A 20,724-nucleotide genomic window follows, 5' to 3' on the forward strand; every position below is an offset into this window, starting at 1 on the left:
CTTCCACACATTTATTCTACAACTGTCTTTCCTCGGTTTGAATCAATGCCCCCTCAGGTTGTTAGTCTGAGCGAGCGGAAGTATCCTGTCAACATTAAGCCTGCTCAAACCATTTAAGGCCTCATACATCTCAATCAGATCACCTCGCAGGTGCCTAGTCTCCAGATGCTGCAACTTGCGGAACTTAAGCCTTTCTTCATAAGCGCACCCCTTTGTTCCTCTCACCAATCCTGTTGTCCTTCTCTGTACTCTTTCTAGCAACTCTATATACTACCTAAAATGAGGCCTCCAGACCTGTACAGTACTCAAGGTGTGGCCTGACCATTGCCTTATACAAAGAGATAATCACCCTCTTGTCTCTGCTAGCAAAATTCCTATATATCATTGACAAAACTCCATGACCTGCTCTTGCAGCCCATCTGCACTGCTCAGAGAACTTCACATCTGACTGCACAATTATCCAAAGGTCTTTTAGATTCTCCACCACCCTGAGTGTAGTACCACAGAGTTGGTACGTTTCTCTTGAGTTCCTGCTACCCATATGCAGTACTTTGCATTTGTTCAATGTTAAACTTCAGATGCCACTTCTCAGCCTATCTGCCTAACTTTTCTAGATCCTGTTGCAGTAGCATACTGTGTTTAGTGTCATTAACAACCCTGCAACCTTTGTATCATCTGCAAACTTGCACAGTAATCCGGATATACCTTTGTCGATATCATTGATAAATGCATAAAACAACAATGGGCCCAGCACCGAACCCTGGGGGACTCTGTGAATTAACATTAGTCCACAGAGAGCAGTGTCCATTTATTACCACTCTCAGCTGTGTGTTACTCAACCATCCCTTTATTCGTTGCAGTAACATGCCCTTAATGCCATACCGCTCCAATTTGTACAGCAGTCTTTCATGTGCAACAGTATCAAAAGCTTTCCTGAAATCCAAGTATATGATATCAAAATTATTTTTTGCATCCAGTTCCTTTGTGACCACATTGTAGTATCCAGTCAAATTGGTAAGACAAGACGTCCCCTTAACAAACCCACGCTGTGTCTCAGCTATTGCTGCTGTCTTGTCTAGGTGATCCTGTATCACTTCTTTAACCAGTGACTCCATTATTTTCCCCAGAAGAGAAGTTAAACTAATAGGTCTATCATTATTTGTGTACCCCTTTGTGAATTGGGGATTCATTTGCACATCTGCAGTCAATGGGGACCCGTAACTCTAAGAATGATCTCATAATTATGGCTAAAGGTTTGCTTACTTCCCTTGCAGCCTCCTTCATTATAACTGGATAGATTCCATCTGCCCCAGGTACCTTTTTTTATGTTTAACTTCAACAATTTTTTCTCCACTTTGTTCTCAGTTATCACAAAATTGCTTAGTTTCTTGTTAGAGTTTAATAAACTTCTGACATTCCCCTCCTTGAATAAATCCTCATGTGTTAATGTAGATGCAAAATACTTATTCGGTTTATCAGCTACTTGAGCAGGATCATCAATAGTCAAACCATTTATGTTAAGTGTACCAATCTGATTCATCCCCTTCTTTCTAGAGTTTTCATAAGTAAAGAACTTTTTGCACCCTTTGCCAAAGATTTTTTGTAATCTGTCTTCATCTGTCGTAGGCTTCTGTGTCGCCTGATAATTTATATGCATCCCATGCATTTTTCTTCTCTGTCACGAGCCTCATTAATTCATCTGACATCCATTTAGGCCTTAAACTTGAACAGTATTTCTCAGTTGGTATGAAAAGCCTAGTAGCCTCCAAGATTAAGTCCCTGAAGGCTTCCCATTTAGAATTCACTGATGGTAACATTGGTTGATCTCACTCTATAGAATTTAAAAACTGTCTGAGACCTCTGTAGTCACCTTTACGAAAACAAAAACCCTTCCCTTTAGCCTTGATGGTAGTTACATCTTTAAGTAAATCCCAAATCAGTACACCGTGATCTCTGTCACCTAGTGGTTCCTTTATCTGCAAATTCCTAATGCATGCATCATCACTGTTGATAATCAGATCAAGGGTATTACTCCCTCTAGGTGCCCCTTGAACATGTTGCTGTAGAAAACAGTCCTCCAATAAATCCACAAAAGTCGTGCTAGCGTGCGAGTGACCAATCCACAAGTTCCTCTTAGTATCTGGAAATTTAAAATCCCCCATTACAAGACATTCTGATTTACTGGCCCATTCTATTTCTCTGCACAACTGTTCATTGTAGTCATCAGCAACATTAGGCCTATAACATACTCCTACTCTCATTTTCCCTTCCCAGTGTCTGTCACACCAAACAGGCTCAACATTGCGCTGTCCACCCATGTCAACTGGATGCACTTCCTTAGATTTTGTGTTTCTTAACTAGCAGCATAACCCCCTCCTCCCTTCCTACCCTGTCTGTCCTTTCTGTACACATTGTTCTCCCCAAATTTCAATTCTGCACTGCTTATATCTGTGTGACACCATGTCTCTGATATCCCAACAATATCTGCCTTTTGATGTCTTGATCAGCACTTCAAATTCATCAATTTTAATAACTGTACTTCTAGCATTAGTGTATATGCAAGTATACATGCACTTCTTCTTACCGTTAGTTACCCTAACACAGCCCATGTTATTTACTTGTTTCATGATGGCTCCCAGCAGCTCTTGAAATCCCCAGAAACTTGCTCTCTAGGCTGTTGCTCATTACAATAGAAGCAGTGCAAGAATCACTTTCACCTCTGCCTGCGGCTACTTTTTACCTTTTAGTCTGTGAATCTCCCCACGCTATCAGTTTTCCGACCCACCTAACACTGCCTCAATAGCATCAGCAAATATTCTTGCACCTTTTCTATTTAAGTGTATCCCATCCCTGTAGAAGCAGTCTCTCCTGTTAACAAGCACAGACCAGGCTGAAAAAAATTTTTCCCCTTGAGCCTTGCACATTTCCTCCAGGGCCGAATTGATTGACAAGACTCTCATCATGTACTCCCTCCTATCATGTCTGGGCAGAATTGCAGACACTTTCAAATTTAACCCTATTTCACAACTTTTTTGCAACATTGACCTGTACTTGTTAAGTAAATCTGCAGACCTCCTACTCTTAATGTCATTGGTTGCAACATATACAACAATATCACCTTTTGTGCCCTTAAAAGATGACATATGCTTTACGTCATCAACTTTTGCCCCTGGCAGACATACCCTGGTCCTGTTCCATCTATCCTTTTTACACAATATATTCCCTGTCTCCCTGACAATAGAGTCACCAACAATAACTAGTGCCTTGGAGATTGCCACTGTGTTGCCTGATGCTCAGGAGTGAGCTCTGGCGTTGAGTTGGGCAGCTGAGAGCTGATTGGCCCCTCATTAATTTCTTCGAGGGCATCTACCCTACACCTGAAGCTCTCATAGACGCCCAGTAGAACTCTGAGTTGATGCCTAATTTCTAGACACTCTCTGCACCTGGCACACACAAAGACATCCTCCTTGGCTAGATCATGTTCTGTTCCAGAGAGTTTGGCAAACATTTCACAAGTTGCACATTTTTTTTTAGGCTGTGTTGCGTTGGAGAATTGCCCCCCTCAGTTCTCTCCCGAGTCACAGCACTCCTGCCACTTTGTGCCCGTTGCTTTGCTGCTCTAGTCTGGGGTATGATATTTTAAATTAATAAGATCAATAAATTTAATTAATTAATTGTCAATACTAAGCTATCTAATGGAATCCTAAATGCAGTGATGCGTATTAGCATTGGTAGAGGCATTTGATGCAAGAAAGCAAGTTTATGCAGCATCAACCAAAAAAAATAATAAATAAATAAATAAATAAAAAATAACCACTTCCACTTCACCCCTCTGTTCGTTCGAAATACCTGTCCAGCTGAGCCTTAAACTTATTTAGGCTATCAACTTCCACGACAAGGGATGGAAGTCTTACACTATATAATTATACGTTAGAGCTGCCTAGTTACCACAATTAAAAATTTGAATTCCCTACTACTCTATATAGAAAAACAATGGCTGCAAGATTCGAACAAAACAACGGTTTTACGTGTATTAAGTAGTAATCTAGATGATCTACACACGTTGTTGTGCAGATCATCTAGATATTTAGGATGACCAGGAGCATTGTCATGGACATTAATATCTTAAAAGGTACTAACTGTAAGCAATATTTTTCAACTTCAGGAACAAACATTTAGAAACCATTCTTCGAACATGGTTATTGTCACCCAGCTCTTTGAGTTAGCCATGAAGTGTACGGGAAGCGATTTCTTGCCAGTGCTCTTAAAAGCCCGTGGGTTTTCCGAGTGATAAACCACTAAAGGTTTAAGTTTATAACCCGCAATGTTACCCCCTACTAAGAGCATTACCCTGTTTTTGGCAGCTTTAAATCCAGACATAGACGTTTCTTCAATAGAAATAAGTCCCACTAGACTTTTTTTTTTTTTTTTTTTTTCTCCCAAGAAAGGCTAGTCTCATCCACATTAAATATTTGTTGCTGCAAATAACCACCATTTCTTATAACCTCATCCAATTTATCCTTGAATTTTTTGGCAGCTCCACCATCTGTGCTTGCTACTTCACAACTTACAGCAATGTATGTATATTTGCTTTTCTTACAGAATCTGTCAAATGAACCATGACTTGCAACAAAGGTGGTTTCAGTATCATCGCTCTTCTTAAGATCCTCAAAGTGATGTGACTTAAGAGGGATGTGTTTTTGGATCTGGTCTTCCATCCAAACAATAAGTAACTTTTCCGTCTTGTTTATTAGTCCTGTTCTAGCCTTGATTATTGTAGTTGGCTTCACTGATGCCGATCCCTTCACTGCTTCATGTATTCTGTCTTTGTCCTTTATTATTGTGTTCACTGTTGACACTGACAAATTTAAATTCTGCATATATTTGTTAATGTTTGACCACTTTCATACATTCTTATTATTTTAAATTTCTGATCCAAATTGATTGCTTTCCTTTTCTTGGTAGATTTATTAGTACCGCTGTCATTCTATTAGGCTAAAAGTATGTTAAACAGTCAAAAAGATTTTCTGAAAGACCTTCACAGGGTTAAGTTACAAGTGATGCTGTCAAACCTTATGACATGTGAATGAAGCACTCACTACATGATGCGAGTTGTTAAATTGTAGGACGACGTGAATTTCGATTTCACCACAATAACTTTCAACATGTAAAAAATATTACATACAAAATGCAAACAAAAGCTCCCACTTCGCTCTCAAACAAAACTGAACTGACTACAATCCAGAAAGAAAGGAGAGAAAGGATGTAGAGACGAAGGGCTAGAGTGTAATTCTCCAAAGCAAGTTGCTGATGGGACACGATTCATGTGGCTTGAACACTGGGAGTTTCTCTGAAGTGCTTCGACATAGTTCACCTGTCTCAAACATGTAGAATATTTCTTCAGAATTTTTAAAGCAGAAAATTGACATGTTAACTCTAGTTATTTACCTAAGTTCTAGTTACGCAGCAGGTTATTATCTAACATAGTTTGTATGATAATGAAAATAAAAACTTATTATTCCTTCATTCAACTCTTAAAAATTATACAGAAAGTATCTTTGCCATTTTACCAAAAAAATTTATGCTCAAAGTTATGTAACTCGGGCTTACATAAGTCGGAGACTAACTGTACTGGTGTTTGTAAGGCTTTGATATCCAAAGCTGCTATTTTTTTTTTTTTTTCTTTTTCTTTTTCCTCTCCCCTGCTGAAGTTAAATTGTATTAAAGCAGATTAAAAAAAAAAAAAAATTAATAGTGGCAAATGATGTAAGAAAGCAAGCTTATACAGTGTCAGCAACAAAAAAGCCTTCCCATTTCACTTATTGATCCCCCTCCAACAGTTTATGAAGTTCTTCCTTGAATTTATTCTAGCTGTCCACTTCCACAATATATCAGATGGGAGTTTGTTCCAGCAATCAACCACCCGCACCCGTTGACTAAAGGCAAACTTCTGCACATATACTCTGCAACCATCCTTCCTCAATATAAATTTATGCCCCCTCAAAAATGTACTTTACTGACATTTACATAGCTCTGTGTTATTACAATGTAAAGTGCCATTTCAGTTAAATTCTGCTGCTTTAACTGCGTTGAAGCTTCATCCCTTAGGCTAAAGAATTATTCCAAATTTTACAAAAAAAAAAAAAAAAATACAAGAAAGTCATACAGAAACCTATGGAAATAGCAAGGAAAGCTTGCCATGCTGTTATAGAAAATGTAATTGTAAATTTTCTGGTTAGCCAGATTTCTAGTAATAAGTTCTGTTGTAGAGGATAAGGAGGATGTTGATATTGAAATTGAGTGTTTAAGTGATGCAGAGATAATTTTTCAGATGCAAACATAAGAAGTGCAACAGGATGAAACAAGATGATTGCTTGGAAGGCAGTAGGACTACTGTGTAGACTTATGGGCTTTCCAATAACTGCAACAGAAAGTAATTTTTCTGCAGTAAATCATATTTGAGGACATTATGGAATTGGAAACTGACGAAGAAAATTCATTAGACCTTCTTTCTTAATATTTTAAATCGACTTTATAAGTTTGCCGTTTTTAATGCAGTTCTGTAGCTATAAAACTTAATTTTATCACCCAAAAAAAAAATTCTGATAAGGGCTACTGTACTTTTAAAGGGTTATCTACTAACCTTTTGAATTTTAATACTTTCCCATTTAAAAAAAAAAAAAAAAAAAGTTTCATCTCTTCAAGTTATCAAGTCGACTGTGTTTGTTTTTATTTTTCCATGGCACTGGCAGGGCGGCATAAATTTTATAATGGATAAAAGAACCTCTTTCAGTTATTGGAAGTTTTGAAACAAATTCAGGGGTCTATTCTCTTACTCTTACCACTGACTAAAACAGTGATTTAGCCTGATTTTCCAAAATTATATTCTCAGTTTAGTTAGATGATGTATGATTAAACTTCTTGATGAAGCATAGGCAAAAAGCTTCTTTCTATAACTTTTTGAAATGAAGTACAGGTATTGGATTTACTTGCAGGGTTTTTTTTTTTTTTTTTTTTTTGTGTGTGTGTGTTAGTGTTTGATTTTTAATTGTGTGCCTTTAACTTGATTGTACTCATGTGGAGTGAATCTCCAGATTTTTAGCTCTTTCAACCATCCTATCTGTGATGTAGCACACACAAGCAATCTCTGTTACTGTTGAAGCAAACAGGAAATATTCAAGATCAAATATGAAATGTCAAACAGCCTAGCTGTTAGTAAGGTGGCATGTTGTATCCTGACTGAAAAAGATACTGTATTATTATTAGCTATGGAATGTAAGAAAGCCACATTCTTTTGGTAGCAAAAAAATAATAAATAAAAACCCTATATGTGTCTCCCTTTCAAGGTACTGGTCAATTTCCTCAAACTGTTGAACTCAACTATCCCTGGAGGCAACTTATTCCAGTAGTTAACTTGCTGCCTGAAGAAAAACTTCTTGCAATGCTGCAGTCTAAGTTTTCCTCCTTACTTTGAATATATGTCCCCTGGGTTGTAGCATCATGAAAATTTCCCCTTCATTTCAGCATTCCTTCTCCAGAGCCTTCTAAACCTCACTTCAATCTACTCTGAGCTATGTAGTAACACCAAGCTGTGTAGTGCACATGTTCAAAGTTGCTTCTCACATGGGCTACCTTTCATTCAGTCTCACTAGGTATGTTGCCACTCTTTGGACATTTTCAAGAACCTCTATCTTTTGTTGGATCTGGTCCTCTTACCAGATCACATTATTTTAATGATAATTTATTGTTAGAATTATTCAAATAACGGTTTTGCAATTTCCTTGTTGTGGGATTATAACTTCCCTATTTCTATCAGCTATTGCTCAATAAATAAAAAAAAATAAATAAAATAAATAAATAAATCATTGAGCAATAGCTGATAGAACTATGGGCCCTCCTTCTTGCCTATATTGTAACCTTAAAATCCCTTTCTTCCTCTACAGTTTTTAATTCAACTCCATCAGATGTATAATTGGAAATGGTGAAATAATGAGCACTTAAACCTGCATGGAGTGCAATCTGTCTTTAATTTCTTAAAGAATAAAATGTCAGATTATTCTCAGACGTTTTGTGGTACTTCTGTGAACTTTAGTAATACTGTCCTTACGATGTCATCAGCCTTGCATACCAAGTTGGTTTTAGCATTAGCTTAGCAAGGGCACATGATGTGAGAAAGCAAGCTTATATAGCATCAGCCAAAAGAAAAAAAAAACCACCCCCTTCTCATTTCCTAAGCTTCTGTCATTCTTAATGATAGTTGGCTTGCATGACCTTTTCTTTTGTCAAAAACGCATGTTCTCTCAAATTGATCCACTAACCTCAACACACCACACACACACACACACACACACACACACACACACACACACACACACACACACACACACACACACACACACTGTTGTATCTTTGAGCAGAAATAACTGAATTAAAACTTCTTTAATATTCCTTAACAATAAACACCTTTTGCTCATTGCTGTATGCTGCATTTCTTCACATCACCTAGAATATTCATTGTTGCAAACTTTTTTCTGCAGTGTAATGTTGTTGGTACAAAAAAAAATTTTAAACTTGCAAAACTGCAAAAAAAAATAGTATGATGAATAAAAAATCACCCAGTAAGTGTGTATGTGTATATACATACATACAGTGTGATTAGACCACATCAGATGTATTAACAATGAAAAAAAAAATTGGTACATGTAAAATAAAAGATAAATTAAATAAAAATACGTATAGTACTTAATGCTATAGATACAATGATTTTAACTTCATCATCAAGGGTGTCACCAATGGAAATATAGCAAGAAGCAATGCCTCTGTTTCTGATATGAAATATATAGCAAGAGATAAAAAAAAAAAAAAAAAAGTAGGCTGACATTATTTCTTAGAGACCAACAAGGAAAGGAATGAAATCCATATCAAATCTAAAGTAAAAAATGGAAATAAAAGTAAAAATTAGGATAAGATTAAATAAAAAGCAACCTAAGAGAAATTGAAAAAAACAAACAAAAGTAATGTAAAATGCAGACGATGATATTGACGAAGGCAGACAACTAATGCCAGTGTCAAGCAGAAGTAGGTGAAATGGGCTGAGGGGAGCAAATGTCAGTTAAGCTGTATTGGTGAACCAAAGAAGTTAGCAAATTAGTTCTTGGCGTATTTATAACAACTTGAAGTAACTTCAAGTGTGGGAAGGGGAGAAGATGTAAATAGGTCAAAGTTACCCATGTAGTAGGAATGTTGGCAATTAAACAAATGAAGCATAAACAAGGGAGTACAGGGGAGAAATATCAAACTTACAAAGTAGAGAAAAAAAAAGCTCTAAACTTTGTTGGAGATGAAAAAAGGAGAGATAACATCTCGAATATTGATTCCGGTTAACCTAATCGCGCATGAGAAATAAAAAATAAAGGGTGTACGAACCCTTTTATTTTTACTTTTTACTTTACAGTAAAAAGTAAATTTTCTTCTTCTTCCAATTACTTTTTTCTTTACAGTAAGAAGTAATTGGAAGAAGAGGGAAATTGTGGTGCTTGGGCAGTTTGTGGTTGCAAAATCCGTTATCCATAGTAGAACCCTGGACATAGGTCTGGGCATATGCTTCATGTGTTTAAGTCAGTAGTGTTATAATATTATTATAAACATATGCCAAGTAATATAAGAAATGAAAATCAAAATATAATACCCTCGTAATTAGCCAACTGGTGGGCACAAGTTTTCTAGACCGTGAGACACCAAGGAGGCTAGAGGGTATTGTCTATACATTATAGACAAGCCTGAATTGTAAAAGGAATATCAACCTGCGATTATACTGTTAATTTCAGCATGGTTGTCAATCAGCTTTTTATATTTAATATAAGTGCTTTCTTAAAATTATGGTTAAGGAAGGCTGAAGGGAAATTATTGCCAAGAAGTTTATTATGGATTTTTCATATTATCTAAGAACAGACTACTGTTGTAACCCTGATGCATTGAGAGAGTATTATATTTGAATGTACTTTTTTTAGGTAAGTTGGAATGTCAATGGGAGAAACTGAGAAATTGACTGCCTAAAGTTAAAAGCATCTCTTTTGTTATATATGTTTATAGCATTATGTGAGTTATTGATGCTAATATCCAAGTCTAAGTAATTGGCAGAAAGGTCATTGTTATTAGTTCTTTTTGGAGGGGTGTGTGTGTGTGTGTTAGTAAATTCCTATTATGTGTACACAATAATAGTAAATTCCTATTATGCCACCTTTGCTGGGATTGGTTCTAAAGAGTATTATAAGTAGTAGTAGTGGCATGTGATGCAAGAAAGCAAATGTATGAGCTTATGCAGCATCAGCCAAAAAAAAAAAAATCACACCATTCCCTCCAAATGCCTGTCCAGTTCCTCCTTAAATTTATTCAACCTATCAACTTCCACAACGACAGATGGAAGTTTATTCCAGCAATTAACCACCCGCTGGCTAAAGGAAAATTTCCGCACATCTATTCTACATCTGTCTTTTCTTAATTTGAATTTATGCCCCCTTAGATTCGTAATCTGAACAAGTGGAAGGATCCCATCAGAATTCAGCGTGCTCAACCCATTCAAGGCCTTATATACCTCAATCAGATCACCGCGCAGGTGCCTAGTCTCCAGCCACTGCAATTTGCAGAACTTAAGCCTCTCTTGGTAAGAGGATCCCTTCATTCCCCTCACCAATCTTGTTGCCCTTCTCTGTACAAGCTCAAGTAAATCTACATCCTTCCTAAAATGAGGCCTCCAGACCTGTACGCAGTACTCAAGCTGTGGCCTGACCATTGCCTTATACAAAGGTATAATCACCTCCTTTTCCCTGCTAGCAAAATTCCTATATGTCATTGACAAAACCCCATGACCTGCCCTGGCAGCCTGTCTGCATTGCTCAGAAAACTTCATATCTGCCTGCACAATTACTCCCAGGTCTTTTTCATTTTCTACCACCTTAAGTGTAGTACAGTTGGTACGTTTCTCTGGGGTTACTTCTACCCATATGTAGTACTCTGCATTTGTCAAGGTTAAACTTCAGTTGCCACTTCTTAGCCCATATGCCCAAATTATCTAGATCCTGTTGCAGTAGCACACTGCCATTACTGTCATTAACAACCCTGCCAACCTTTGTATCATCTGCAAACTTCGACATTAAGCCTGATATACCTTCATCAATATCATTGATAAATATACAAAACAACAGTGGACTTAACACCGAACCCTGTGGGACTCCACTAATAACATTAGTCCAAGAAGAGCAGCACCCATTGATTACCACCCTCTGTCTTCTAGCACTTAACCATCCTTTTATCCATTGTAGCAACTTACCCTTAATACCATTCCGCTCCAATTTGTACAATAGTCTTCCATGCGCAACAGTGTCAAAAGCTTTCCTGAAATCCAAATATATGATATCAAAATTATTTTTCGCATCCAGTTCCTTTGTAACCACATCATAATATCCTATCAAATTTGTCAGACAAGACTTTCCCTTAACAAACCCATGCTGTCTGAATTATTGCTGCAGTCTTGTCTAGATGATCCTGCAATGCATCTTTAACCAGTGACTCCATTATTTTACCTGGAAAAGAAGTTAAACTAACTGGTCTGTAATTACTCGTGTCACCCTTCAATCCCCCTTTGTGAATTGGGGATAGATTTGCACATCTCCAGTCCGTGGGAACCTCCCCTGAGTCCAAGGATGCTCTCATAATTATGGTTAAGGGTTTGCTTAGTTGCTTTGCCGCCTCCTTTAATTTAACTGGATAGATCCCATCCACCCCAGGTGCTTTTCTTACATTTAACTTCAACAATTTCTCTTCCACTTTGCTCTCAGTTATTACAAAATCATTAAGTATCTTGCTACAATTTGATAACCTTCTGCCATTTTCAAACCTTAATAATTCCTCACGTGTGAATGTAGATGCAAAATACTCATTCAGTTTGTTTGCTATCTGAGCAGGATCATGAACAGTCGAACCATCGATGTCAAGTGGACCAATCAGATTCATCCCCTTCCTTTTAGCATTAGCATTAGCAGAGGCATATGATGCAAGAAAGCAAGCTTATTCAGCATCAGCCAAAAAAAAAAAAAAAAACACACCACTCCCATTTCACCCCTCCGTTCGTTCGAAATACCTGTCCAGTTGAGCTTTAAATTTGTTTAGGCTATCAACTTCAACAACAAGTGATGGAAGTCGGTTCCACCAACCAACCACCCGCTGGCCAAAGGCAAATTTCCGCACATCTATCCGACATCCGTCCTTCCTCAATTTGAATTTATGCCCTCTGAGGTGATTATTCTGAGAAAGATGAAGAATCCCATTGGCATTGAGCATGCTCAAACCATTCAAAGCCTTATACACCTCTATCAGATCACCTCGCCGGTGCCTAGTCTCCAGACTCTGTAATTTGCAAAACTTAAGCCTTTCTTCGTAAGAGCAACCCTTTGTTCCATTTACTAATCTTGTTGCCCTTCTCTGTACCCGTTCCAGCAGCTCTACATCCTTCTTGAAATGAGGCCTCCAGACCTGTATACAGTACTCAAGATGTGGCCTTACCATTGCCTTATACAAGGGAATAATCACCTCCTTATCCCTGCTAGAAAAATTCCTGTATATCATTGACAAGACACCATGCGCTACTCTTGCAGCTCGTCTGCACTGCTCAGAGAACTTCATATCTGCCTGCACAATTACCCCCAGGTCCTTTTCATTCTCCACCACTGTCAGTGTAGTACCGCAGAGTTGATACGTTGCTCTGGGGTTACTGTTTCCCATATGCAGCACTTTACATTTGTCAATGTTAAACCTCATTTGCCACCTCTCAGCCCATCTGTTCAACCTTTCCAGATCCTGTTGCAGCAGCATAGCGTCAGTATTGTCCTTAACGACCCTGCCAACCTTTGTATCATCTGCAAACTTGGACATTAAACTTGATATCCCATCATCAATATCATTCATAAACACCGAAAACAACAACGGACCCAACACTGAACCTTGAGGAACTCCACTAATAACATTAGTCCACGTTGAGCAGTGTCCATTGATTACCACTCTCTGTCTTCTGCCACTCAACCATCCCCTTATCCATAGCAGCAATTTGCCTCCAATGCCACACTGCTCCAATTTGTGCAGCAGTCTTCCATGTGCAACAGTATCAAAAGCCTTTCTAAGATCCAAATATATAATATCAAAGTTATTCCCTGCATCCAGTTCTTTTGTGACTACATCATAGTATCCAATCAAATTGGTCAGGCAAGACCTGCCCTTAACAAAACCATGCTGCGTCTGAGCTATAACTGAATTCTTGTCTAGATGATCCTGCAGTGCTTCTTTAACCAGTGCCTCCATTAATTTACCTGGAACAGAAGTTAAACTAACAGGTCTATAATTACTTGTGTCAGCCTTTGATCCTCCTTTGTGAATTGGGGTTACATTTGCACATCTCCAGTCTATGGGCACCTCCCCTGAGTCCAAAGAAGCTCTCATAATTATGGCTAGGGGTTTGCATACTTCCTTTGCTGCCTCCTTTAATATAACTGGATAGATCCCATCCACCCCAGGTGCCTTTTTTATGTTTATCCTCAACAATCTCTCCTCCACTTTCCTCTCAGTTATTACAAAATCATCCAGCTCACTGCCAATGTTTACTTTACCTACATCATTCTCCTTCCTGAATAACTCCTCATGCGTGAATGTAGATGCAAAATACTCGTTTAGATTGTTAGCCACCTGAGCAGGATCCTCAACTGTTGAACCATCAATATCCAGTGGACCAATCTGATTCATCCCTTTCCTTTTCGAGTTCAAGTATGTAAAAAACTCTTTTCTGTTTTTCTTTGCATCCTTTGCCAAGGATTTTTCATAGTCTGCCTTTGCCTGCCTAATCTCCTTTGTGACTTGGTTACAGACCAACTTATATCTATCATAGGCTTCCATGTCACCCATTAATTTGTATGTATCCCATGCATTTTTCTTCTCTGCCACATGTCTCATTAGTTCATCTGACAACCATTTAGGCCTAAACCTTGAACAATATTTCTTAGTTGGTATGTAAAGCCTGGTAGCCTCCAAGATTAGTTCCTTGAATGCTTCCCATTTTGAGTTTGCTGTTGGTAACATCATCAGTTGGTCCCACTGTATAGAATTTAAATACTGTCTCAGACCATCATAGTCGCCTTTACGAAAACAAAAACCCTTCCCTTTACCTCTGCTGGTAGTTACCTCCTTGAGTAAATCCCACTTCAACACACTGTGATCACTGCCACCTAGTGGTTCATTTATCTGCAGGTTCTTAATGCATGAAGAATCACAACTGATAATCAGATCAACAGTATTGCTCCCTCTTGTTGCCTCACGAACATGCTGATGTAGAAAACAATCATCCAATAAATCCACAAAAGCCTTGCTAGTGTGCGAGTGACCAACCCACAAATTCCAGTCAATATCTGGGAAATTAAAGTCCCCCATTATAAGACTCTCAGATTTACTGGCCCACTCTATTTCCCTGTACAATATCTTATTATACTCATCAGAGTCATTAGGCCTATAGCACACTCCTACTCTCAATTTTGATTTCCCTATGCTTATGTCGCACCAAACTGACTCGACACTGCCCTGTCCATCGATGTCGACTGGCTTCACTTCCTTGGACTTTATGTGTTTCTTAATTAATAGCATAACCCCTCCTCCCCTCCTGTCCTGTCTATCCTTTCTATACACATTGTATTCCCCAAATTCCAGTTCCGCATTACTTATATCTGTGTGACACCACGTCTCTGATATCCCAACAATATCTGCCTTTGATGTTTTGAGCAATACCTCAAATTCATCAAATTTATTTACCAAACTCCTAGCATTGGTGTACACGCAGGTATACATGCACCTGTTTCTATTCTTAGCTACCCTAACACAACCCATGTGTTTACTTGTACCGCAATGACTACCAGCAGTCTCTGAAATATCCTGCATCTTGTTTTTCAGACTTCTGCTCATTTCAATAGAAGCAGTGCAAGAATCACTTCCACCTCTGCCAGTGGCTACTGTTAATCTATTTGTCCTTGTATCCCCCCCCAACTAGCAGTTTTCCGACCCACCTAACACTGCCTCGACAGCATCAGCAAAAATTCTTGCACCCTTTCTATTTAAGTGTATCCCATCCCTGTAGAAGCAATCTCTCCTGTTAACAAGTACAGTCCAGGCTGAAAAAAATTCTACCCCTTGAGCCTTGCACAATCCCTCCAGGGCCGAATTGATCGACAAGGCTCTCATCATATACTCCCTCCTATCGTGTCTGCGCAGAATTGCAGACACTTTCAAGTTCAACCCTAATTCACGGCTTTTTTTCAACAGAGTTTATATAAGTAAAGAAATCCTTGCTGTTTTTCTTAGCATCTTTTGCCAAGGATTTCTCGTAATCTGCCTTCGCCTGCCGAACCTCCTTTGTGACCTGATTACAGATTAACTTATATCTGCCATAGGCTTCTGAGTCGCTTGATAATTTATATGCATCCCATGCATTTTTCTTCTCTGTTACGAGTCTCAATAGTTCATTAGATAACCATTTAGGCCTAAACATTGAACAATATTTCTTAATAGGTATGAACCTTTTAGTAGCTTCCACGATTAATTCCTTGAATGCTTCCCACTTAGAATTTACTGTTGGTAACATCGTCAGTTGATCCCACTGTACAGAATTTAAAAACTGTCGGGAGACCACTGTACTCGCCTTTACGGAAGCAAAAACCCTTTCCTTTACCCCTGATGGTAATTAAATCTTCAAGTAAATCCCACCTCAGTACACTGTGATCACTGCCACCTAGTGGTTCTTTTGTCTGCAAATTCTTAATACACGAATGATCACTACTGATAACCAGATCAAGAGTATTACTTTCTCTGGTTGCCTCTCGAACATGCTGCTGCAGAAAACAATCATCCAATAAATCCACAAAAGTCTGACTAGTGTGCGAGTGCCCAACCCACAAGTTCCAGTCAATATCTGGGAAGTTAAAATCCCCCATTATAAGACATTCCGATTTACTAGCCCACTCTATTTCTCTGTACAATTGTTCATTGTACCCATTCAAGTCATTAGGCCTATAACACACTCCTACTCTAATTTTTGCTTTCGCAGTGCTTATGTCACACCAAACTGACTCAACAGTGCACTGTTCATCTATATCAACTGGATGCACTTCTTTTGATTTTATGTTTTTCTTTATTAACAGCATAACACCTCCTCCCTTTCTATCCTTTCTGTACACATTGTACTTCCCAAATTCCAGTTCTGCATTCCTTATATCTGTGTGACACCACGTCTCTGCTATCCCAACAATATCTGCCTTTGATGTCTTGACCAACACTTCAAATTCATCAAATTTATTTACTATACTTCTAGCATTGGTATACATGCAAGCATACACGCTCCTATTCCTAGTTACCCTAACACATTCCATACACCCACCTATTTCAAGATGACTACCATCCGTCCCTGAAACCCCCAACACCCCTCGCTCCAGGTCACTACTTATTCTAATAGAAGTGCAAGAATCACCTTCACCTCTGCCTGCGGCTACTGTTAAACTATTAGTCCTTGTATCCCCCCCCCCCCAAGCTAGCAGTTTTCCGACCCACCTAACACTGCCTCGAAAGCATCAGCAAATATTCTTGCACCCTTTCTATTTAAGTGTATCCCATCCCTGTAGAAGCAGTCTCTCCTGTTATAACAAGTACAATCCAGGCTGAAAAAAATTCTATCCCTTGAGCCTTGCACAATCTTTCCAGGGCCGAATTGATCGACAAGGCTCTGATCATATACTCCCTCCTATTGTGTCTGGGCAGAATTGCAGACACTTTCAAATTCAACCCTAATTCACGGCTTTTTTTCATCAGTGACCTGTACTTGTTAAGTAATTCTGCCGGTCTCCTACTCTTAATATCATTAGTGCCAACGTGCACAACTATATCACCTTTTGTGCCCCTAAAAGATGATATCTGCTCTACAACGTCATCAACCTTTGCCCCTGGCAGACATACCCTGGTCCTGTTCCACCTATCCTTTTTACAAAGGATGTTCCTCGTTTCCCTGACAATAGAGTCACCAACAACTACTAGTTCCTTTGGGACCAGCGCAATCTGCCTTGGGGGTTGCCGCTGTGTTGCATGATGACCAAGTGCAAGCTCTGGCGTTGATGTGGGCAGCTGAGAGCCTGATCGGCCCCTCAATTTAGATCTTTCGAGGGCATCGACTCTGTCCTTCAAACTCTCATATAGGCCCATAACAATGCTGAGTTGTCGCCTGATTTCCTTACACTCCTTACATCACGCACACACAAAGACATCCCCCCATGGCAATATCATGTTCCGTTCCAGATAGTTCGGCAAACAATTCACAAGTTGCACATTTTTTTTTTAGGCTGTGATGCGTTGGAGAATCGCCCCCCTCAGTTCTCCCCCGAGTCACAGCACTCCTGCCACTTTGTGCCCGTTGCTTTGCTGCTCTAGTTTGGGGCATGATATTTTAAATTAATAAGATCAATAAATTAAATTAAATTAAATGTCAATACTACGCTATCTAATAGAAACAGTGAAGTGTATTACTGTTTATATAATTATACATTAGAGCTACCTAGCTACCTCAATTAAAAATTTGAATTCCCTATCACTATATACAAAAAACAATGCCTGCAAGATTCAAATGGACTAACGGTTTTATAAAGTATTATGTATATCTACAAAAACTGCTTATATAAATTAAAATAAAAATAACCAGCGTAATTAGAACTATAAGACTACGTATTAAGTACAATATAAAATAACAATTATGTAAATAAAAAGCAAACACTTATCGTTTTTTTCAGAGCCTGTAACTCGCAGCTGTATTTTCTAAAGAGAGTCAGCGCCCTCTCAGTGGGACCTAATCTCTATCATTGGTTTCTCAAAACCAGAGAGGAAGAAGGGTTACATGCAGATTTATTCCTTCTTGGAACTTTGAATTATACCAGGAAAGCATTTTAAATGGGAGTGCTATAGACATTAAAAAATGCATGGGACTTCATGAGACCAGAAGAAAAAAGCAGGATAGTGCTATAAACAGAAGTATATCAGTCTGAGGGAGTAGGGTTTCTTCCATGAGTTATTCTAGATTTTTCAGACCATGAACATGCATCTATAAAAAAAAAAAAAAAAACTACCCACAACATGGATATTAGTGACATGCTTCAATGGACTTCATAGGGTTGATCATGGGATATAAAAATATCCTCCCCATCACATTGCCATTCCATTTCCATCCATCCTGAGGATCTTATATATGATCCCAATGTGTTTCAGCTTACGTACAATTTCTAAAGCAGTTTTTTTTTTTTTTTTTTTAATACACTGTCATACACTTTCTTTATGTTTACTTGAATCTAGTAACAAAACTTAAAAAAGTGAAATTATTTTTGTTGATAGATGTGACAAAACTTGTCACATAAGAAAAATTTGCATCCATTTTATATTGTGCAGAATGAAACTTGAGTGCTACTCATTTATTTATTCCTTAGCAATAAATACCTTTTGCTCATTGCTGTATGCTGAACTTTCTTCACATCACCTATAGAGTATTCATTGTTGCAAACTTTTTTTCTGCAGGGTAATGTTGTTGGTACAATTTAAAAAAAAAAAAAAAAAAAAAGTTTCAAATTTGTATATTTGTTGTATTTGATCTGGAAGCACAATTTCAAGGAAAATGTATATTGTAAGCCCTTTTATAAACTACCAGAAATGGGCATAAAGTCAAAATGATTTGATGCCTGTTTCAACTAGAATAAATGAATTTAATTTTAAAAACTTCTGCTGCAATTATGAATAAGATATTTTAGTGTTGCAAATTGACTATTTTCATAAATGCATACTTTTTACATTTATATGAACATCTAAAGATTGGGTCTGCAGCATTTTGGGTGGTGTGCCTGGTTCACTCTTGATCATTTGTTTGTGTTGGCAGCCTACATGCAAGGAAAGCAGCTGCTGATAACTTTCCAACTCATCCTCAACACAGGATGAGTTGGAAAACATTTGTGGAGCCTCTGAATTTAAATTAGAATGCTTTCGTGCTTACTCTTTGCGACAACTTTCACAGCTGTCTTGTTGGGATGATTAAATGAAATTGTCTTACAGTGCCACCTTTTGATACCATTGACATAGGTTGTTGACTCTGGGTTAAATGCTAAATATATATGCTTAATAATTTAAGTAGGCTATATTGGATAGAATTAATTGTAATTTATTATTAAAAATAATGCATTCACTTTTTTTTTTTTTGTAGGAGGAAGGTCTGCGGCTGAGAGTTACTCGTGGTGGCTCAGGAAATTCTTCAGAACAGCACTCCTCAGGCTTACAGGCATCAGCCACAACATTACAACAATCTCAAAGGCCTCATGATACACAGCAGACAAATTCTCCTCCAGGTGCAACACAGCCTACTCAATTTTCTGTGTTCTTTATGGCAACTATACTAGCTATTTTTCTTTTTGGTATCTTTCTTGGAAAATTTATTGTGTAGACTTTTATTCCTTGGCACTTTACAAACCCTATTTATTTCCTCCTCCCATCCAACTGGTTTCTCAAGAAGTAGGCTCTCTTCAGTGGAGTACAGATCATGTTTACATGGACATAATGATAATGAACACATGCATGAAGCATTAGTTCTGTACAGGTTTCAAGAAAATTGCAGTAAACATGCTACAAAAATATTTTGCATATAGAACATGGTCTCCAAGCTTGTTTGTTATGTTTACTTTTTTGCAAGTATTCAACCTTTAAGACTGTGTTGCTGCTGAAGTAAAGTCATAATGTGAAAGATGCATTTAAACTGGTTGTCATATGTAGGTTTGCATGTGTTTGCTAGCAGTATACAGTCATGATACATTGGCTTCAAGTTTTTGAAGCTTTGAAGAAATCCAATCCATATCAAAACAAGGGCATTTTCCTTTTTCATATTTTAAATTTTCACTTTTAAAGTTTTTTTTTTTTTTATTGTTAGACTACATCATTTCAGATTTTTCCCCCCCAATTTTTAATAGTTATCACCATGGTTAAAATCATGAACTATGTCAGTAAAGTTTCTTTCATTTGCATTTGAAATGTTATAAGAAATTGGAGGTGTGTGTTCTGTTAGTAAAGTTTACAAGTGCCTTGTTTTGTTTATTCTAATTAAATTTGTACATCACATGGATGCCATTGGTAATGTTAAATTAGTGCAGTATAGAAGTTTTTCTGGTTTAAATTTTTGTGAAAGCAAATACTAGCTTTAAGTTTCAACTAGAAAATGTCATAACTGTAGATTTTTGTTAAGCATTTAAAAAAATTACATACATGGCAATTTGAGCTTTAATCAGTTTGTAAATTCAGTTCATTAGATTTCAGAATATTGTTAAATGTAGATTTTTTTTGTATTGGGAATACTGAAAATTTAGTGATTCTTTTCTTCCCCCCCCTCCCTGCTTGAAATCCAGTCAAATGTATTTTAAAAAATTTTTAATATAAGTTTCAGATTTAGTTTTTTTTTAAATAATCATCTATTGTATTTTAAACTGTTATGAAATAAACAGGAACTTGTATAGCAGTGATACCATTATGTTTTTTAATGTCCTTTCAAATATCCAACAAAAATAAGAAATTTTATTAATTTGAATTTTTTTTATTTCAATTATATTATAATGGAATCAAAAAATAGCT

General features: G+C 37.6%; 1 protein-coding gene across 2 annotated transcripts in view; it reads left to right on the forward strand.

Moving 5' to 3' along the window:
• LOC150082672 (vesicle-associated membrane protein-associated protein A-like) overlaps positions 1 to 20,362 on the forward strand; it is a 152,788-nt gene extending 132,426 nt beyond the window's left edge. Inside the window, exon 6 of one of the 2 annotated variants that reach the window (XM_090378741.1) lies at positions 19,313 to 20,362. In XM_090378741.1, coding sequence (XP_090234867.1) covers positions 19,313 to 19,549 — 237 coding nt within the window. In that variant the 3' untranslated portion in view covers positions 19,550 to 20,362. The remainder of the gene's footprint in view (positions 1 to 19,312) is intronic. The other variant, XM_090378740.1, reaches the window with a different exon arrangement.
• Positions 20,363 to 20,724: the final 362 nt, after the last annotated feature.

This window comes from Mastigoproctus giganteus, chromosome 7, assembly GCF_048544385.1.
Source record: "Mastigoproctus giganteus isolate SK-2022 chromosome 7, ASM4854438v1, whole genome shotgun sequence".
NCBI lineage: Eukaryota > Metazoa > Arthropoda > Arachnida > Uropygi > Thelyphonidae > Mastigoproctus > Mastigoproctus giganteus.